The 20,802-nt window shown below is 38.3% G+C and overlaps 1 protein-coding gene across 1 annotated transcript in view; it reads left to right on the forward strand.

Moving 5' to 3' along the window:
* HYDIN (HYDIN, axonemal central pair apparatus protein) overlaps positions 1-20,802 on the forward strand; it is a 421,369-nt gene that overhangs the window by 145,264 nt on the left and 255,303 nt on the right. Inside the window, exons 14-16 of the mRNA XM_025370321.1 lie at positions 6,961-7,028; positions 18,211-18,446; positions 20,376-20,476. Coding sequence (XP_025226106.1) covers positions 6,961-7,028; positions 18,211-18,446; positions 20,376-20,476 — 405 coding nt within the window. The remainder of the gene's footprint in view (positions 1-6,960; positions 7,029-18,210; positions 18,447-20,375; positions 20,477-20,802) is intronic.

The following is a 20,802-nucleotide window of genomic DNA, read 5'->3' on the forward strand; positions in this document are numbered from 1 at the left end:
TCACGGATCCTCTGGTCCCATAAGGGTCTTTGATAAGATCCAGCAGATCAACTATTGGAAGCTTTCTGACTACTGGGCATCAGGAAGTATTGCTCTGAATCATAAGTACCCTTGACAACATCCAGTATCATAAGCAAGCCTTCATACATAAGCAGCAAAGATAAAACCTTTAAGCTCTGCTCTAAAAACATTTAAGATAGAAGGAATAATAGCCCTATCTGTAGGAAGGAAAGTATAGGATAATAAAGGAGCAGTTTTACTTTTCAGGTAGATGATAGAAGGAAAAGTGCTAGCCAAGGAAGGCTAACTGCCCCTCAAGTTTAATAAGAAAGCTCATCCCAATTTCACCTGGCCATTCCCCATTTTAAGTTCAGGCCTAATAATTAATACTGTGTCTTACCATCAACGTACATACATAGCTACCCTTTTTAGGAATAATTACGTATTTTGGATATTGGTTTAATAAACTCTTATTGAGTATCTCCTTCAAGCAAGGTTGTATATTAGGTGCAAGAAGTCATGTATTTGGGTTTGTTAGACATTCCTGATGCATGACTACTACTGCCCTCACTTTTGACTCTGAATTATTTACCCAAATTCAGGATTGCCCATTCTCTAAACTATTCCCTAAACTAACTTAAAAATACAGTAAAAGAAATAACAAGGGAATTTAAAAGGGTAGAAAATATCCATTTAACACAAAGAAAGGCAGTCATGGAGGAATAAAGGAACAGAAAAGACATGAGACATATAGAAAATAAGTAGCATGAGTCCTGCCCTATCAACAACCACATTAAATGTCAATGTATTAAATACTTCAATTAAAAGTTAGAGAATGGCAGAATGGATTAGAACAAAACAAACAACCCCCCCAAAAATGATCTATCTATATGCTTTTTACAAGATACCACACTTTAGATTTAAAGATATGAATAGGTTGAAACCAAAAGGATAGAAATATCTATACCATGCAAACAGTATCAAAAGAAAGCTGGAGAGACCATGTTATACCAGACAAAATAGACTTTAAAACAAAAATTGCTACTCAAGACAAAGAAGGGCATTTTACAATGATAAGATAGTGAATTCATCAAAAAGATATGGCAATTACAAACACACGTCTAATAACAGAGCACCAAAATATGTAAGTGCAGACAGACAGAATTGAAGGGAGAAATAGACAATTCAGCAAAATAGTAGGGGATGTCAATACCCCACTTTCAATAATAAAAAAAACTAAGCAGAAGATCAAAAAGGAAATAGAAGAGTTGAACAGTATAAACCACCTAGAGCTAACAGACATCTACAGCACACTGTACCCAACAGGAATAAAAGAAAGGACATTACTGCCAACCTTACAGAAATTAAAAGGATTAGTGGATAATGCTATGAACAATTGTATGCCAAAAATTAGATAATGTAGATGACATGAACAAATTCCTAGAAAGACATGAACTACCAAAACTGACTCAAGAAGAGAGAGAGAATCTGAATAGACCTGTAATATATTCCAACCAAAAAACAAACAAACAAAAAACAGGATCAAGTGGCTTCACTGATGAATTCTACTGAATGTTTAATGAAGAATTATCATAAATCTTTCACAAACTCTTCCAAAAAATGAGAAGGTAGGAACACTTGTCAACTCATTTTACAAGGCCAGTATTACCCTGATACCAAAACCAAACAAAAACATTACAAGAAAAGAAAACTAAAAACCCATAACCTCTATGGATTTAGACCCAAAAATCTTTGACAAAATACTAGCAAACCAAATCCAGCAACATGTGGAAAGGATTATACCCCATGACCAAGTGGGATTTATCCTAGGAATGAAAGGTTGGCTTAACATATGAAAATCAATCAATGTAATACAACATATTAATAGAATAAAGGACAAAAACCACAAGATTATTTCAATAAACACAGAAAAAGCATTTGCCAAAATTCAGCACCCTTTTATGATTAAAAAAAAAAGTAACAAACTAGGAGTAGAAGGGAACTGACTCTACATGGATCAAAGACTGAAATGTAAGGGCTGAAACTATAAAGCTGTTAGAAGAAAACATAGGGATAGGCCCGGCGCAGTGGCTCATGCCTGTAATCTCAGCACTTTGGGAGGCTGAGGCAGGCAGATTACCTGAGGTCAGGAGTTTGAGACCAGCCTGACCAACATGGTGAAACCCCATCTATACTAAAAATACAAAAAAATTAGGTGGGCATGGTGGTGTGTGCCTGCAATCCCAGCTGCTTGGGAGGCTGAGGCAGGAGAATCACTTGAACCCAGGAGGCGGAGATTGCAGTGAGTGGAGATTGTGGCACTGCACTCCAGCCTGGGTGACAGAGTGAGACTCTGTCTCAAAAACAAACAAACAAACATAGGGATAAATATCCATATCCAAAAACCAAATAAGCAATAGTTTTCAGATAATCAGCATCTAAGCACAAGCAACCAAAGAAAAAATAAATAAATTAGACTTCATCAGAATGTAAAAAAGTCTGTGCTGCAAAGGGGATACTATCAAGAAAGTGAAAAGACAGCCTACACAATGGGAGAAAGTATTTGCAACTCATATATCTGATAAGGGATAATAATGAATTACTAGACAGTTGTAACTCAATAAATAATTCAATTTAAAAATGGACAAAGCGTTTAAGCAGACATTTCTCAAAGAAATATACAAAAGGCCAATAACACATGAAAAGACTGTCAACATCATTAATCCTCAGGGAGATGTAAATCAAAACCCCACAATGAGGCACTACTTCACACTCACTTGGATGTCTATAATCTTAAAATGGAAGATACAGTAGTTCCCCTTTATCTGCATTTTTAGGCCCCAAAGTGCAAAAGTAAAATTAGCGTTACTCAAACACAAGCCCTGCAATACTGTGGCAGTTGATCTGATAACCAAGACAGCTACTAAGTGACTAAAAAGGGAGTAGCATCATGCAGCATCGATACACTGGACAAAAGGGTGATTCATGACCCAGGCTGGACAGACAGTGGATGACACAAGACTTCATCACACTACTCAAAGTGACAGGCACTTAACAATGTATGAGTGATCTAGTTCTGGAAATTTTTTATTTAATATTTTTGGACTGTGTTGACCATAAGTAACTGAAACAACAGGAAATCAAAACTACAGATGAGGAACTACTGTAAGTGTTGGTGAAAAAGTGGAGGAATGAGAACCCCCATACACTGATAATTAGGAATGTAAGACACGGCAGCCACTTTAGAAAATGGTTTATCAGCACCTCAAACAGGTAAACACTGAGTTACCGTATGACCAGCAATTCCATTCCTAGGTATATACCCAGGAGGAATGAAAGCATATATCCACACAAAAACTTGTACATGAATATTTATAACAGTATCATTCCTAGTAGCCAAGGATAAATGAAATGTGGCATATCCATACAATGGAATGCTATTTGACCATAAAAAGCAATGAAAAAAAAAATGAAGCACTGATAGATGCTACAACACGGTAGCATGGATGAACGTTGCTACCACGGTCTTTTGTGACTGCTTCTTTCACTTGTCATGATGTTTTCAAGGTTCAGCCATAGTGACACCATTATAAACCTTGAAAATAAGGTTCATCCATTATGAGCCCTGAAAACATTATGAAAGAAGCCAGTCACAAAATACAACACATTACATGATTCCATTTGTATGAAATGATTAAAATAGGCAAATCTATATAGATCTGAGTTGGATTAGTGGTTGCTTAGGGCTGGTGGGTGCAGGATAGAGGGTGACAGCTAAAGGGCATGAGGTTTCTTTTTGAGGTGATGAAAATGTTCTCAAATTGACTGTAGTGATGGTTGTATATATTTGTGAATATACAAAAACATTGATTTGTGCACTTTAAATGTGTGAATTTTATGATGTGTGAATTATGTCAATGAAGCTGTCATTTAAAGAAAAAGAAAAACACAGGAGCCTGTAATAGTGAGCAATACTTCTGTAATTTCCTGGTTGAATTTTTTAAATCTCTGATCTCTTCTCCTAAAGATCCCAGAGTAGTCATGCATGTCACTTGCAATGTCTAAATAAGTTAAGGTGTACATGGGTTCTCCACTGTGAATAATAGGATTTAGGGATCTCCCAGAAATCTGCTCACAAGTGAACTTGGACCAGTTAGTACTTCACCTGCTCTGTGGAGGGTAAGCCTCCTGTTCTATCTTCTGGACATTTCCATTTACCAAAATTCACACACCACTTCTTGATTTTGGATGTTCATTTCTAGTTTCTTTCAACAGAACCTGACTATGGAAAGAATCTTTATGGGGATTTATCACCAAACTCATGATCGATTGCTAAGAGAAATAGACTTACCTAAATTTCCTCCTCAGTTCACTTCCTTTAAAGCTTAGTGTTTCTTGTGTCCAATAATGTTGCATTGTTAGTGGTTTCTAGCATTTCAAACCACTAACAATAATTTTGAAAACCTGCTAAAAATCTAGTGTCATTAATAAATGTCTGTTCATAAAGGGTAAAAATGCGTGTATAATAATACATCATCTGTTCTCAGCTCCACACGTTAACACTGACTTGACTTGTTATTTTACTTTGTCAGAAATACTTTCTTGGGCCTCATAGCCCAGGAAATGTCTATAAAGTTAATATTGTAGGTTCTGGAATTTTGTTTCTTTTTTATTGCCAGGGACTTATTTCTCAATACCACATAAGCTAGTATTTTAGCTAGTATGCCTTGAAAGATCATAACAAATATACTTTTACTCTTCCTATTTACTCTTCCAATTCATGACACAGTATTTTCAGTGGTTGGATAAACAACACTGTAAAATTAGTGTGATTTTAAAAAATTACCCGTAAGCAATTTTCTTCCCTCCTATTTTTACATATGTGATTTTATAAAGTTTGAACCATAGCACAGATATATTTTGTATTCAACTTGTCTCACTTACATATTGTAATAATGGAATCATTCTCTCTCTTTTCTTTCAAATTATAGTTTTAACAGACCCCTGCATTGATTTATGGCACAACCTTGGCATAGACTGTCCTAACATTCTGAATCCCTGTGAGAATTAATGTGACCATATCTAAGTCCAGATGGGATTGTTCAGCCACAGTTCCCTCAGTTACATGTGCCTTTGGACAAGTGTCATGTATCTCTGGTTGTTTAAACTTCTGCGTTGATTAAATGTCTGCTTTGTGTACATTTTTTAAACTTCTTTCCTACTTTCTTTAGCATCTTGTGCATGTCAGACAGACACTTTTGGTCTGTTTGTTACTTTGGTCCCTAAAAGCTTCTTTTCAAGTGAAGCATATAGCCTGTCGGCCTGTTTGTTGACTTCATTCTCAACTGGATCCTAATTCCTGGCTGAGTCCCAACCGCTCCCTTTAAAATCACTTTAGATCATCAGCGTGAAATATAATAAATGCTCATGAGAAAGTTACACTTGAAACTTGTTGCAGTGAGTCTTTGCTGTGGCCATTCCTCCCAGGCTTACAACAACCTCTCATCACATTATGGTCAGAGCTGGAGCAACTGGAAGTACCACTAAGACATCATCATATTCTGCATGGTGTGACACATACAACAACTGGAGCTTGGTGAATTAAAAGATTCTTGCTTAATGTGTTTTATGTTATCTGTGTGTCTATAACGTTTAAAAGTTTTGCCACACAGATGGGACACTTTTCAGTTCTTGCTTTTGGCCTACAGATAAAGACATGGATCATGGAGAAAAATAATTGTTTCTCTGAAGGTAAACAAGATAACTTAATAGATTAGTTTTCTTTTGCTGCTGTAACACATTATCACAAATTTAGTAGCTTCAAACAACACATATTTAATATTTTACAGTTTTATAGCCTTAAAGCAGGTCTAGCTGGGCTAAAATCAGTGTTGGCAGGGCAGTGTTTCCTTCTGAACGCTCTAGAGGGGAACCCATTTCCTAACCTTTTTTGGCTTTCTGAGGCTGCTCACATTCCTGGATGCATGGTTTCCTTCTTCTGTGTTCAAAGCCAGGTTGAGTTCTGAGATTGCAGCACTCTGACCTCCTCTGTTGTCTCTGTCCTCTAGTTTTAAAATCACCCTTGTGATTACAATGGGCCTACCAGGATAAGACAGGATAATCTCCCCATCTTAAATTCAATTAAGTAGCAACCCTAATTCCATCTGCTACCTTAATTCCTCTTTGCCATGTAACCTAATATATTCATAGGTTCTGGGAATTAGGACATAGATATCTCTGGAAGCCATTATTCTACCTACCATACCTTCTAAGCTAGAAGTCATAGAATCTCTGTATTATTTATTTTAAGCTAGAGCATCTCTCCAAGATCATGAAGACTTGCAGTGAGAGAGAAATAGACCAACATTTACAGTAAAGAGTCATTCAATGTCACCTAGTCCAGTCCTCTCTTTTATACATGAGGAAGAGAAACAGAAGCTGATAGAGATAAAGTGGCTGGCCAGCATCACAGTGAGTGAATGTCACAGTGGTAGGAATGTCACAGCGGTAGGAGTGGAATTGGAGCAGTTTATATGACAGCATGGACAGGGATTACTAGTATCAGTGATAGTCTTTGATGTGTATTACATGATTAGACCTATAATTTTTATTTCTCAACACATTAATAACTTTACATGATGTGTGTCTCATTCAAAATAACAACATTTTGTGCCCTTGTTTGATGATCCATCTGCTCTGCCTCTCACCTATTCATTGGTAGAAATAAGACAATAAGTTAACCACAGCATTGTTTGTCAAAACCCATGGTTTGAATCATGAAAGATAATTTTAAGAACCACTGTGATAGACCATCATGTCATCATTTCTTTAAATCCTGGATACTGTAATTGACATAATGTCAAGCTATGGTTTTTGTACTTATCCTTGTCCCAGTTCTTGATTGTGCCTCTGATTCACTGGGTTCTCTCCTTCTCCCCCACCTTGTATTCCTCCTTCCAGAGGCTGTGTCATTGGACCTACCTTCCATTTTAATGTTCCGGCTCTGCACTTTGGTGATGTTTCCTTTGGTGAGTAATTTTCCATTTTAAATTAGAAATTGAATAGGATTCCTTTTCTCTACATGGAAGGAGGAAGGTTTACAAAGGACCCCCGTTCCACGGCCCTGGAGTACAAAGTCCAGCACAAGGACATTCAGAGCACGTGCCCTATGTCTGATTGCCCTGTGTAAGGAAACAGAGTCCACACAACCATCCCAAGTCAGTTACCGCCAAGAAATCTCATCCTGATTCATTGTTTGGAATCTACTCTGTTGTTCAGCTCTGAAATGTTAATGTAAATGCTATATATCAGTGGTAAGCCCACTATTGAGCTCCAAGAATATCTGAAACTCTTATCTAGAAGTCAGACCCTTAGAAAACATCAAGGCCCCTAATATAGTACATTTCAGTAGAATATGGCAAAGGAGAAGCCTATCCCCAAGATGCCACTGATTTCCTCAAAATGCTCTTCTGCTTTGAAGTGTCTACAGTTTCCAGTGAGTGCCAATGGCCATAAATACATCACAAACACAGGGCTTTTAAAGTGCAGGCATTGATTTTTATAAATGGGGCTACTTCTAACATGAATCACTTCATTTAATGTGCTCCACGTTCAGTAGTAGAGGTCACTAGTGATTTCAAGTTACAGTTTTAACTGGTGGCAGCAGAAGCCACGTTGTGATAAGATAAAAAATAATTGGTAAAGATACTCAAAGTAATATATATTTGACAAAGTGTAGTCACTCTCTTAAATATACCTATGGGACAGATTTTGTTTATAAGAAATTATCCTCACTAGCTAAAGAGTTTTTATGGTAGTTCTGTAATTTAAAAATAAATACATTTATTTTGGACATTTGATATGTTCCTTTTGCATGATCCTTAGATGCGGCCTGAGTGTTAGATCCTAGATGCGGCTGTTCAATCCCCATCCATTACCTACCCTCATTCTACACAGCTTGGCAACTATGCCTCTCCCACACTGGCATAAGACTAGACATTTATACATGAAGTGGATGAGCCAAAGGACTTATGGATTGCTGGACACCAGGTGTAGCTGAGAGTAGGAGTATTGTATTGATACCAAGGAATTAAGTACAAGTCAGCATCATAAATTGTGAGACTCCTCCATGCCCTACCTGTCCCTTCCACTTGAGCTCCCCAAACACTGACAGGCATAAAACTTATATATTGACAAGTAACTAATGTTGAGAAATTCATCCAGAATGTAGCACTGAAAGCAAAAGAGTTAGACTATATGAAAGGGAAATAAAGGGACATGGAAAATAAGATTTAAAAGTTCTAACTAACTTGTGTATAATAGATACAGGTTCTAAGTTTAAAAGTTTTAACTTGTATCTAATAGAAATTCTAGATGGAGAAAGAATGAAAATGGCCAAAGAGCAATATTTGAAGAGATGGCGGCTGAGAATTTCTAAACTGAAGAAAAACATTTGTCCTTATGGTGTGCAGCTGGGTGCTCCTTCAATTCTGTGGCTCCACCATAGGTGGCATGTAGCTTCTATGTCTTGGTCAAGATTTCTGTTCTAACCTTAGCCGTCATACTCACATTCCAGCCAGCAGAAAGGAGGAAGAGACAGGAAAAGGGTATGCCCCTTTCTTTTAAGGACACTTCCTAGAAGTTGTATACACCATATACGGTTATATCCCATTGGTGAGTACTTATTTGTGTGGCCACAACCAAGCTGCACATAAGGCTAGGAAATACAGCCTCACTCTGGTTGGCCACATTCACAACCAAAGCTTAGGGATTTCAGTACTTCCTGAAGACGGAAAAGGATAGTGGGAGATAACCAGCAATTTTGGCGTAACTTAGTAAATCTGGGCAACATCAGCCAGGCGTAGTGGCTCACATCTATAATCCTGGCACTTTGGGAGGCCCAGGAGTTCAAGACCAGCCCAGGCAACATAGCAAGACCCCATCTCTACCAAGAAAAAAAAAAAAAAAAAAAAGGCAATCAGCTGAGTGTAGTTGTACATACCTGTGGTCCCAGCTACCTAAGAGGCTGAAGCAGGAGGATCTCTTGAGCCCAGGAGTTGGAGGCTGCAGTGAGCTGTGATTGCACTACTGCACTCTAGCCTAGGCAAAAGAGCAAGACCCTGTCTCTAAAAAACAAAACAACAACAACAACAAAAAAACCTTCATAACTCTCGGCAGGAACCAGGAAAGAAATACAATTGCAGATATTTAAGGCAGTAAAAACAGATAAGAGAATGCTTTAAAAATAGGAGAAATGGATGAGTTGGGGGGAAATATATGTTATTAAAATTACCATAAGGGGTAGACCCTGAATAGAAAAATAATCATAGAATATACTGAAAAAGAAGTCAAGTATCCAGCCCTGAAGAAAAGACACTAGGTCAAACAGCTTTACAAGTGTGTTCTACCAAATGGTGAAGAAATGGATGTATCTCACATCACAGAAAAATGTAGAAAGTTATTAACTCATTTTAGGAGACAAATAAATTAACAGTAAAACAACACAAGAAAAGAAAAATATAGACCCATCTCTCTTATGAACATTGATTTTAAAGCATTAGCAAATCACATGCATAGAGATACATTTTTAAAATTACATCATGACCAAGTAGAATTTATCCCAGAAATGCAAAATGGTTTAATAACAGGAAATCCATTCATGTAATTTACCACAATTTATATCATCTCAGTTCATGCTGAGAAAAATATTCCACAGAATCCAACACTCATTCATAATTAGAAATAAAAATTCTTAGAAAACTAGGAGTAGGAGGGAAATTCCTTAATATGATGAATGAAAAATAGAAAAAACCTATAGTGGGAAAATGTATTTGATGGGGACCTTTGTTCATGTAGTAACGTACATTTAGTAATATTAATTTATCTATGTTCTAGACACTATTCTGGGGACTGGGATATTACAATTAAATGTTGAAAGCATTCTCATTCATTTTCAGAGGCAAAAAAACAAAATCAAAAAACTATTCTCAAGCTATCATATAACATTGTCCTGGAGGTCCAAGCCATTGTGATAAGAAAATAAAAGGAAATAAAAGATAAGTAGTTGAAAAGAAAAAAACAAAACTATCATAGTTTATAGAATGTATTATTCTCTACCTAGAAAAACTGTGGTAATTAACTGACAGGGCATTAGAACTAATAAGAGTTTAGCAAGGTATTCAAGCAAAATATTATTAAAAAGTAGATTTTTAAATACATCAGCAATGATTAACTAGAAAATATAATAGAAAAATGTCATTTAAGAATATAAAACTATATAATAACCTAACAATAAATGTGCAGACACTACAGGAAGAAGATAATTGGCTAATTCCCTGGGGAAAAATTCACGGAAAGAGCCAATAAATTTTTGAAACAAAGACCAATGACTGTGGACTTTATCAGATATTAAAATGTACTGTAAAGCATAGGCAAATAGACTAATAGAAACAAAGCCATGACTACAGGGGAATTCACACATGCTCATTGTGAAATTTCAGATCAGTGGAGGCGTGAGCTGCTTCGTAAAAGGCGGAGAAACAATTGGTTATCAATGGGAAATAATAGAAAAGTTAGACTTTTACCTCAGATCTTTCACAGAAAAAAATCTCAGCTCTATTACACAGCTAACTGTGAAAAACAAACTTTTTAAAATATCAGGAGAAAATATAGGTAGTTACGTTTATATATTAGCAAGTGTGAAGGTCTTAAACAAGATGCCCAATGCAAAAGCCATAAAGAAAAAGATTGGTAAGTGTGGTGCCCTAGCATTAAGCAAATTTCCAAACAAAAGATTTCAGGAATGCAGTAAAAAGACAATGCTTGCAACATAAATAATAGGCAAAGTATTAAAATCAGAATACATGAACCTTCAGAATATGTGAAACTAACTCCTGCTAATCCATGAGGAAAAGTGAAATTATCCAATAGAAAAATTGGCAAAATAGATGAATAGACATGTATAAATCGGTAAGTGTATAAACAGAATAGAAGGTCTATGAAAGACATATTAAAAGATGCTTAATCTCAATCATCTTAGATGTTTTTTGTGAAGAAAATATAAATATTTTTTATAATCCAACTAGTATTTCTCATGTGTTCCCACTCTACCAAGCAAGCATGGCAGGAGTTGGGGAGCACTGAGACACTGGCCTGTGGGTGCCTCATCTAGCTAACCACTTACCTGTGGCGCCCATTTCCACTGAGGTATTGCGGGAGCACTGATGACTTGTCCTTTTGGCTCCATCAGAGCCAGCACTGACTTGGCTTCCACTGACTCCATCTTCCCTAGAGCTAGACCTGTGCTTCCCCCATGAAGCTACTGAGCACACTGAGATGTGCTGTAAGAGTAAAATACTATTGATTACATGTTGAAATGATATTTCTGACATGTTGGGTTAAATACACTATGTTGTTAAAATTAATGTCACCTATTTGTGTTTTGCATTGTATTTCCATTGGACAGTGTTGGGCTAAACTCTCCTTTCCCTTCAGAGCCATTGAGTTATGGTTGTCTGGCCTCTTGCTATGGCAGCCCTGTTGTAGACCCATGGCAAGTTCACTGTTGTCAACCCAACTACCTTCCAGAACCATGCGTGGGAGGAAGGGTGCCATGTATCCATGTGTAATGCCTGGGTCCTTCTCCAGCCACACAGGAACTGAGAGATACTTGAGTACTAAGATTCCCTTTTGACCTAAGCATACCATTTTTATCCTGAGTTAGCTGCCCCAGGCAGGTATGAGGATGTTCTGTGAAGTGGTCTGCTCTGAGATTCCCAACTAGAGAGCTAGGCAGAAGACCCTTTGCTTCCAGCATCCCCTCAACCTATTTAGCCACCCTATCCCTGAGATTCTGGCCTGTAAGGCAGACGCCATGATGTACACATCTGGCCTCTCTGTTATTCTTCCCCTTCCCACACTCCACTGAGACAAAAGGAGTAGCCTTTCCACTTCGTCTTCCTGTTTGCCAGAACTCTCATATCATCGCCTCCTTTTCCTATATGCTGTATGCCAAATAAGAGAATAACCTGTGTGTCCATTTAAAGAATAACCTATGTGTCAATTGAAAGGCTCTTATTCATTTTCAAAACAATGACACTGATAATATTATTCTCCATCAGATCTAGAATGGGATTTTTGATGTTAGGGAGCTCTGGGTCACACAAAACCAGGTACGCATGCTCCAAGGTTAGATAGGTTTTTCTCTTAACCATCTTCTATTTGGGCCTCCTTTATTAGGACAAAGGAAAGATTATCATTGGGTAATTTATCCATAGTTTCCTTGAGCTATAGAAATAAAAATCAACAGTTGTTCCTCCTAGCTGGTTTTGGTAAGTTTTGGTAATTAGCTAAGCTGAAAATTAGAAACAATTTACTTTTCTTTTGTTGTATAATATTTTATTGAACCATTTGATGATATAGCAGCTATACAAGAGGCCAGAAGACACTGCAGAACCATGTCCCCCAAGATTCCCCAAACCTGAGACATGGAAACTTATCTCAAAAACCAACTTAATCCACCTTCAAAACCTAAGTTATATTTTCTTTTAGTTTAGCTATGAATGCTATAAATTCTTTAATCTTCTCTGTATTGTGGCAGGAAATGTCAGCAATAACATACCTTTTGGGATTGCCAACAGGAAATCTAAGGCAATCTGGTTTTCAAAACCACATGGGTCAGTGGATTTAGGCTACTTTGCTTTGCTTCTGGAGTTTGCAATGCATCAACCAAAGTGAGGGACAATTTTGTGACAATTTCCAATTATATGACCCCCACAGTTGAAGCCTCATGACTCCAACAAAGTACCATTATTTCCCCAGGTGGATTGGTCTCTCATCAATCAGACACAAAGAAGTATGGTGGCACTGGAGGATGTGGAGAGGCATTTGAAACTTTGAAACTTTGAAACTTTCTTTCTTTCTTTCCTTCCTTCCTTCTTTCCTTCCTTCTTTCCTTCCTTCCTTCCTTCCTTCCTTCCTTCCTTCATCCTTTCTTCCTTCCTTTCTTTCCTTCTTTCCTTCTTTCTTTTCTTCTCTTCTCTTCTCTTTTCTTTTCTTTTCTTTTCTTTTCTTTTCTTTTCTTTTCTTTTCTTTTCTTTTCTTTCTTTCGACGGAGTCTCATTCTGTTGCCCAGGCTGGAGTGCAGTGGCACCATGTTGGCTCACTGCAATCTCCACCTCCCAAGCAAGCAATTCTCCTGCCTCAGCCTCCCAAGTGCTGGGATTACAGGTGCCTACCACCACACCTGGCTAATTTTTTTTATATTCTTAGTAGAGACGGGGTTTTACTATGTTGGCCAGGCTGGTCTCAAACTGCTGACCTCAGGTGATCCACCTGCCTCTGCCTCCCAAGTGCTGGGATTACAGGTATGAGCCACCATGCCTGGCCACATTTGAAGCTTTCTAATTATTACCCCACATGTGCAAGTAGGAAGGCGTTAATGAGACAGATGAGCATAAGCTTGTTATTAGCTCAGGAATGAAACACTAATAGGGATGCGTATAGTTCCTGATGCAAAAGTGAGACTGATCGTTCCAGAAGTAAGCCAAGAATTGGAGGAATATTTTAGTTGTTTCAGAATGACAGACATATTGGGTGGGGTTAAAAAAGGTTTGCAGAGGCTAATATAGTGCTGGGGAATACTTGAAGCTAACTAAAGTTGACAGTATTATCCCTGTATTGGCATTAATTCCAGTCCTAAAAAGAAGTCTGTTATAGATTAGGGTTGGAGATGTGGCATTCATTTGCTTGGTGGTAAAGATACAGATTTTGCATCAGGGTCTGCTGGAATTGATGATGATGTGATAAATGGGTGGTGGATAAATAGTACTATATGTTGGTTTCTGAAATTTCTATGGCTATAAAGATTTTTGATGGTAGGATTGGATGTTGGATGACATACCCAGTAATTAGTTCTGTTGACTACAGCTGCAGTAGCATGAGAGAGTCAGATAATAGAATTGGGTGGTGATTGTCCTTGAAGGAACATTGAGGCACAGATGAATCCTTGGATGGGTCAAAGAAAAAATGGACCAAATGACAACTGGCATGCTAGCTGATACACTAAAGGCCTAGGTAAATATCTGCAAACCCACTATTTTTCAGGAGGTACAAGGATGTGTTGAATGAAAATAAGGAGTTTGAAAACCTCCAAGTATTTATTGAACTTGGCCATTGAATAATGTGGACAGAGAAGTTATTACAAAATATGATAACCTATCTGGGATTTGGGGACAGAGTTGTTCAGATAAAGCATCAAAAGATGCATTACCAGTGTCTCTTCTGTGGCACTGATATAAACTGGCAGTATGTAGCTCAAAGAGAAATATCTAAGTTGACCTTAGGAGGGTGTAAAGTAGGGAGTCGGGAGCAAAACCGGATTGTAATGATCACAGAATGATCTTAGAAAGGTTGACAGAAGAGATCATAGTAGGTGTGAACAAAACATGCCCAAAACAAGTTGTCGATAACAGTAAGGGAGACATCACAGGGTGAATCAAAATTGTATAACCTTAAGATAGGAAACAAGGAGTAATAAGGCAAAATGATAAAAACACAAGTACACAAGGGAGAGTGTGAGAATCAGTAACGTCAGGTATCTAACAAAATCTCATCCCATCAGTCTTGAGCAGAAGCTATCTACTGTGGGTAAAGTCTGCTTGTTCTAAGGGACTTGAAATAGCAGTCTATTTCTGAAGGTCATCTGCTTCTGAAGGTTTTTTCTGTTTTTTTAGAAAACCTCTATTTGAGATCTCCAGTGAGAGTATTTTTCAACATGTTTTCAGTCAATAATTTAGCTTCTATGGGCATCTTTTTCCTCAGATATCCACTTCATAATTTAACTGCAAGGTCAGTTGTTAGAAGGCTCTGAAGAAGACCTTCATTGGTATATTTTTCAGGGTACTCATTCTTCAGGTAGAAAGAGGGGAGGACTTCTGAGGGTGAGATTGTAGCGAAGTCTTCTTAAACTTAGAGATGAGCTGGTTCTCACAATATTTTGTTATGTCTGCATGAAGCAAGGTTGACTCAAATTGATGAAATACTTGTAATCACATGGATCTTCTAGTTATTATTTCATAAAGTGAATAGTCTATGAGTTACAGAGGGAGCTAATCAGATCCGATGGCCATCAGAGCTAAAGGTAAAATTCTTCATCAAGGAATGATGAGAACCTCAGAGAACTGGGCCAACTTAAGATCAGTAATACTATTTTTATGCTTTACATTTCCCAAAGATTGTGGATTGTGAAATTTTTATCAAAGGGCTAACACACTATAAAATTCTTTTTAACTCTTGTAGTGTAAGGTGGCATTCCCCAGGTGGGAAAATTATAGTCTACAATTTATTAGTCACAGTCATAGCAGTGATCTTTCTGTACAGAAAGGCTCAAACCCATCCAAAGAATTTACAATTACAAGCATGTATTCTGAACTTTGTGATTTGGGCCCAGTCCACGTATATTCCAGAGACCCACATCCCACTTGTACAATGTTTCTGGATATGGTAGCAGGATGTGAGGCAGGAGCCAGCCACATCCCCAGCTGCAGAGGAGAAATTTCCCCATTGATTCTTATTCAGAGATTATTTCATCTCTTCTATTTTACCATAGGTAAAACATTTTTGTCAAAGACCATCTTAGATTTGGGGACATAGTTGGTATTCCAGAGACCATTGGAATGAACAGAGGTTCCCAATTTTAGGCAATGTTTGTTTTCTAAATCTGAGGCTAAATTTTATATGTCTAAAATGAGTTGGATATATGTGCTTATTGATCTCCCATATTCTGAATTATTTCTATGGACAATGACAAAAATGCCACCTGATTTGCATAATGATCTGCCAACACAGTTCCCTTTGCTTTGTGGAGATTTTTACTCTACTAGAAAAATTAAAAATCCATTGTCTAAAATATTCCACGAATCCCCCAAAGTCTCTCAATTATAATTTAGTGTTTAGTCCTGCATGTTGATGAATCAATTTAATACTCTCATTAGATAGGGTCCATTCTTTAGTAGAAAGGTCATATTCCAAATAATATACCATATTTTTAAAGAACTGTAATTTTTCCTTTACAGCCTTGTGATCTTCCACTGCTAGTTTCTGCTGGTCTTCTTCAGGGCTTTTTAGGTCAGGTGAAAGTAAGCATCTTGAAGGAGAATTGAACCTCTTGAGAATGTTGTGTTTTAAATCATTATACAAGTATTGGGAGAAAGATCAGGTGCCTCTGTGAATCCTTGAGACATTCCGTGCAATTATGTTGTTAATTATTTGTGGAGAAGGCAGATAAATATTGACTTTTTATTTACTAGACACTGAAAAAGGGAGCATAGAGGTCTACAACTGTAAAGTACTTGCATTCAGGTGGAACTGTAGATAGAATAGTATTAGGATTGGTTGCAACTAGAAACCTAGAAGTAACATTCTTATTAATGACCTTCAGTCTTTAACAAATCAGCATCCCCTTCATTTAGGCTTCTTGACAAGCAATATGGGATATTATAGGTACTAGTACAAGAAATTGTTGTAACTAGAAGGTCATAATTGGCTTTATTCTGTGAAAAAGTTCTGGCTTTAAGGAAGCAGTCTGGGCAATGGTTTGGAAGACCCACGTGAATCTTTACAGAACCCACTTTCTGTAATATGCTCCACATTCACAGAACATCTAACTCACAAATGGTCAGATCAAATAAGGTAAGCCATCTACAGTTTCAAGAGTTATTTGGTAAGTTGAGGAAAGTCACATGTAGCATGATTGTGAAACTGACTTTCAAGCAATTCCTCTGGAATTTCCAAGAATAACCCTTCAAGTGCATTCAATCTCACAGTTCTTTTTCCATGAAAGATATCTTCCAAGTAGGTTGGCAGGAGTGTTATCACAAAGGATACATGAATGTGTTTCCTCCAATGGCCTAATGTGTGGACAAAAACTGAGACATGATGCAGAAGTAGATCAACTCAAAATACCCCTGACAGCAACAGTCATTACTCCAAGAGACCAAGTACATTTTATTACAGCAGAGTTCAAGGTAGAAGAGTAGTATTTCCATCCAGTAGAAATACGCATTTTTGTTCTCCTGTGTCTATAGATTATTATTCTTGTTCTGCAAGTAGTATCAGATTCAATAGCTACCTTGGGAATCAAAAATCAGAGCTTAGTGGCTGGACACTGTGGCTCACGCCTATAATCCCAGCAGTTTGGGAGGCTAAGGCAGGTGGATCACCTGAGGTCAAGAGTTCAAGACCAACCTGGCCAACATGGTGAAACCCCGTCTCTACTAAAAATACAAAAATTAGATGGACATGGTGGTGCATGGTGGCACACACCTGTAATGCCAGCTACTCAGGAGGCTAAGGCAGGAGAATCACTTGAACCTTGGAGGTGGAGGTTGCAGTGAGTTAAGATTATACCACTACACTCCAGCCTGGGCGACAGAGCAAGACTCTATCTCAAAAAAAACAAAAAAGAAAAGAAAAGAAAAAAAATCAGAGCTTAGTGTATGCTTGCCAAGCAAGGAAGATCCACATCTCTCAAGAGAGGAGCCTCATGGAACGAAGGTGAATATGATGACAAAGCAGCTTTGTCTAAGAGAGGTAAAAGCCAGGTGTTAGTCTCTGGCTGGCTCTAAAGCAGTTCGTAAAGTCTTTCCTGGGAAAGGCTATTTTTTGTTACTGTGTCATCAGCCCTACGAGCGTGATCCCCAGTCAGGTCCAGGACACACTCTATCATGTCTTGGCAAGCTCTGGGTCACCCAGCAGGCAAAACCATGCAGGCTTTTTCTTTCACACACTGGCAAATAAAAAGAGCAAGCATGATTCCATGCAAAACTATATATTTTTATGTAAGAAATAAATGCAAAATATACTTCTGCAAGACTACTCAGCAAACTACTAACAGAGGCTGCCTCCCCAGAAGGGCCTGGGTGGCAATCAAGGGGCTTGTTTTGTAACTGGTGTTTAACCTCCCACATAGTAAATGCATAGTAAATATTCATTGAGTGAATACATAAATAAAAGAATAGATATGTTAATGAATGAAAATGTGTTTATTGATGGAATGAAACAATAAAAATAATATTTAGGGTGAGTTAGAGTTAAGTAGCAATGAATTGCACAGACAGTTCATTCAAGAAGCTTAGCAGTCACTAGGGGACATTGAGGGTCAAGGGAAGTGTTGAGGGGCTTTTATTTCTCACATCATGTTTTATTTTCCAGGGTTTCCTCATACCTTGATATGTTCTCTCAATAATACCTCTTTGGTCCCCATGACTTTCAAACTGCGTGTCCCTGGGGATGGCCTTGGCCGTAAAAGCATTTCATATTGCGAGCAGAATGCAGACTACAAAAGACCGTCTTGGACCAAGGAAGAAATATCCTCAATGAAACCGAAAGAATTCACCGTCACTCCTGACTGTGGCACCATTCGCCCCCAGGGATTTGCTGCTATCAGGGTAAAGTGCATAGCCTTCCTGCACACACAGCCAAGCAGCTGAGCCTTCAAAATAGCCACTGGGCCCTCATCCCCTCCTGCTGTCCAGTGTCAGCAGGAGGGGATGCCTGTCAATTTACAGGGAAAAGTGAGCCTATAAGGAAATAAACCAGACACAAATACATTGGGCAAAGCAATGGGCACTGTGCCAGTGGCTTTACCTTAATCTAGATGTACTGCCTTCACCAGAGGAGTGGATTCTAGGTATTTCTAGTGAAGCCACTGCTATCCAGACAGTACACCCATTGGTAATAATATAAACAGATTTCAGAACTTATTGATACTTAGGTTTATCTTTCCTTCAGACTCAGATCCTTTAGATACCAATACATGGCCACTGTTATGCCAAAGATGATATCCGGTTTATTCAGCTTTGTAATCTGAATCTGGACTTCATTCATGGTGGATGTGGATGTGATATCACTAACAGTGCCTTATCTTGAGTTCCGCAGGAAAAGCCATGAGAATTCGGCTTCCTTATACTGAGGAACACTCGTCCTTCCATGTTTTGTCTGCTATCAGGATAGTGCTTTGCCTTGGTTATGGCCTCACAGTGCCACCAGTGGAATTATTTCACCCTTAACTGTCTTCCCTCTTTTCTTTTGCTGTTGTTGTTTGTTGTTGTTGTTGTTGTTGTTGTTGCTTCCCAGGTCTCTCAGGAAGATTTTAAAAGACGTAGCGTCTTGCTAGCAGCCTTCTGCCAAAATCACTTGTTCTTCCTTCTAGCCACAGCCCAGATACATAAATAGGGGGTTACAGTCACACTAGGATTCTCTGTTTCTTTCCAAATCGATGACTTCATCTTCACTTTATTTTTCCTTTATATTTGGAAAAGCTTTCTCCAAGCTCCAGTTTTCCTCCTGATCTGCATTTCAGCCAGGTCTTTGTGGATTCAAATTTAAAGCATCCAGTGATTCCCTCTGCAACTGAAAACATTTTAATTAGTACCAGATACATAATTTATAGATAGAAAAGACTTAACCCATGCCAGAAGCTGTTTTCTAGACTTGCAACTATCTCTTCCAGTACATATAATTTTGAAGCAATTAAAAATCGTAACAAGGCTTCTGAAAGCCTAAATGTACGGCTTCACAGCAGCAAATAAAAACACAGGGTAAAATGTTCTGAGCCCCTCAACAGCCTCCCTTGACCCTCAATCTCCCCTAGCAACTGCTAAACTTCTTAAATGAATTGTCTGTGCAATTCATTACTACTTAACTCCAACTTGCTAGAATTGGAATCTAAGTACCAATGAGTTCTGAAATCTGTTTATGTTTTGACCACATTCTATTGTCCTCAAATAGACCCTTCTTTGGGACTTTCTATTTTCTGCTGTAATAAAGAATGTGGGATGGTGGGGGCAAGATTTTGGTAAAGCAGACTAACTGATTTCTTCCACCATTTCCTGGAACTGACATGGTTATTGCCACTTATTTTACTGTAAGAGAACTTGTGCTATAGTGTTTTACGAGTATATTACATTTTCATAATTCATATAGCCCAGAAGTGGGGAACAATTTAAATTGCAGTAATTAAAGTTGGCTTGATATTGCTCATCGTTCATGCTCATTTTTCCCCTTATGCAGGTATGTGGCTTCTTTGACAAAACCTCCTCAGAAATGAGCAAAGCCATTGTACTAAAAGCCATTTGGTTTCTACCCTGGCATTTGAAAACACCTAGCATGTCCTGACCCCACAATGTAACTTGTTCAACTAAAAATGTAAAATGCTATGTATCCATAAAGCACTTAGAAACCACACCGATCAGCGTAGTCCTCCAGGGGCTCCTCTCCCCCCTGTAGAGAGAACGTGCTTTTTAGAAACCCGCCGCCCACTCCCGTAGACAGAACGTGCTTTTTAGAAGAGCAACTTGCCACCTTTTTCTTTCCAGGTGACCTTATGCTCCAACACTGTGCAGAAATACGAGCTCGCGCTGGTCGTGGACGTGGAGGGCATTGGAGAAGAGGTGCTGGCGCTCTTAATTACAGCAAGGTACCACTCCCCAACTTGCTCTTCTCCCGAGTCTCCCCTGAGCCTCCAGTCATGGGCTGCCTCCCAGAAGGCAGCTCGCCTGCCAACCCAAGCACACTGGGTTTGTCCTGCCTTCCTGGGAATTCAAATGACAAAGTAGCAAATGTTTCTAATGCACCTTTAGTGGAGATAAGAAGTGTGTGTGTCTTGTAGAGCTTAGGCAAAGAACCCTAAGAATAGTGAAGAAATGGGTCAGACCCTCTCTAATGGGTCTGACTTTCAAAGTATGTAACCAGAAAGGTTTTAGCAGGAAGAGGTGAAGAGCTGCTCGTTTTTATTTTCATCTT

The sequence above is a fragment of the Theropithecus gelada genome, chromosome 20 (assembly GCF_003255815.1).
Source record: "Theropithecus gelada isolate Dixy chromosome 20, Tgel_1.0, whole genome shotgun sequence".
NCBI classification, from domain to species: Eukaryota; Metazoa; Chordata; class Mammalia; order Primates; family Cercopithecidae; genus Theropithecus; species Theropithecus gelada.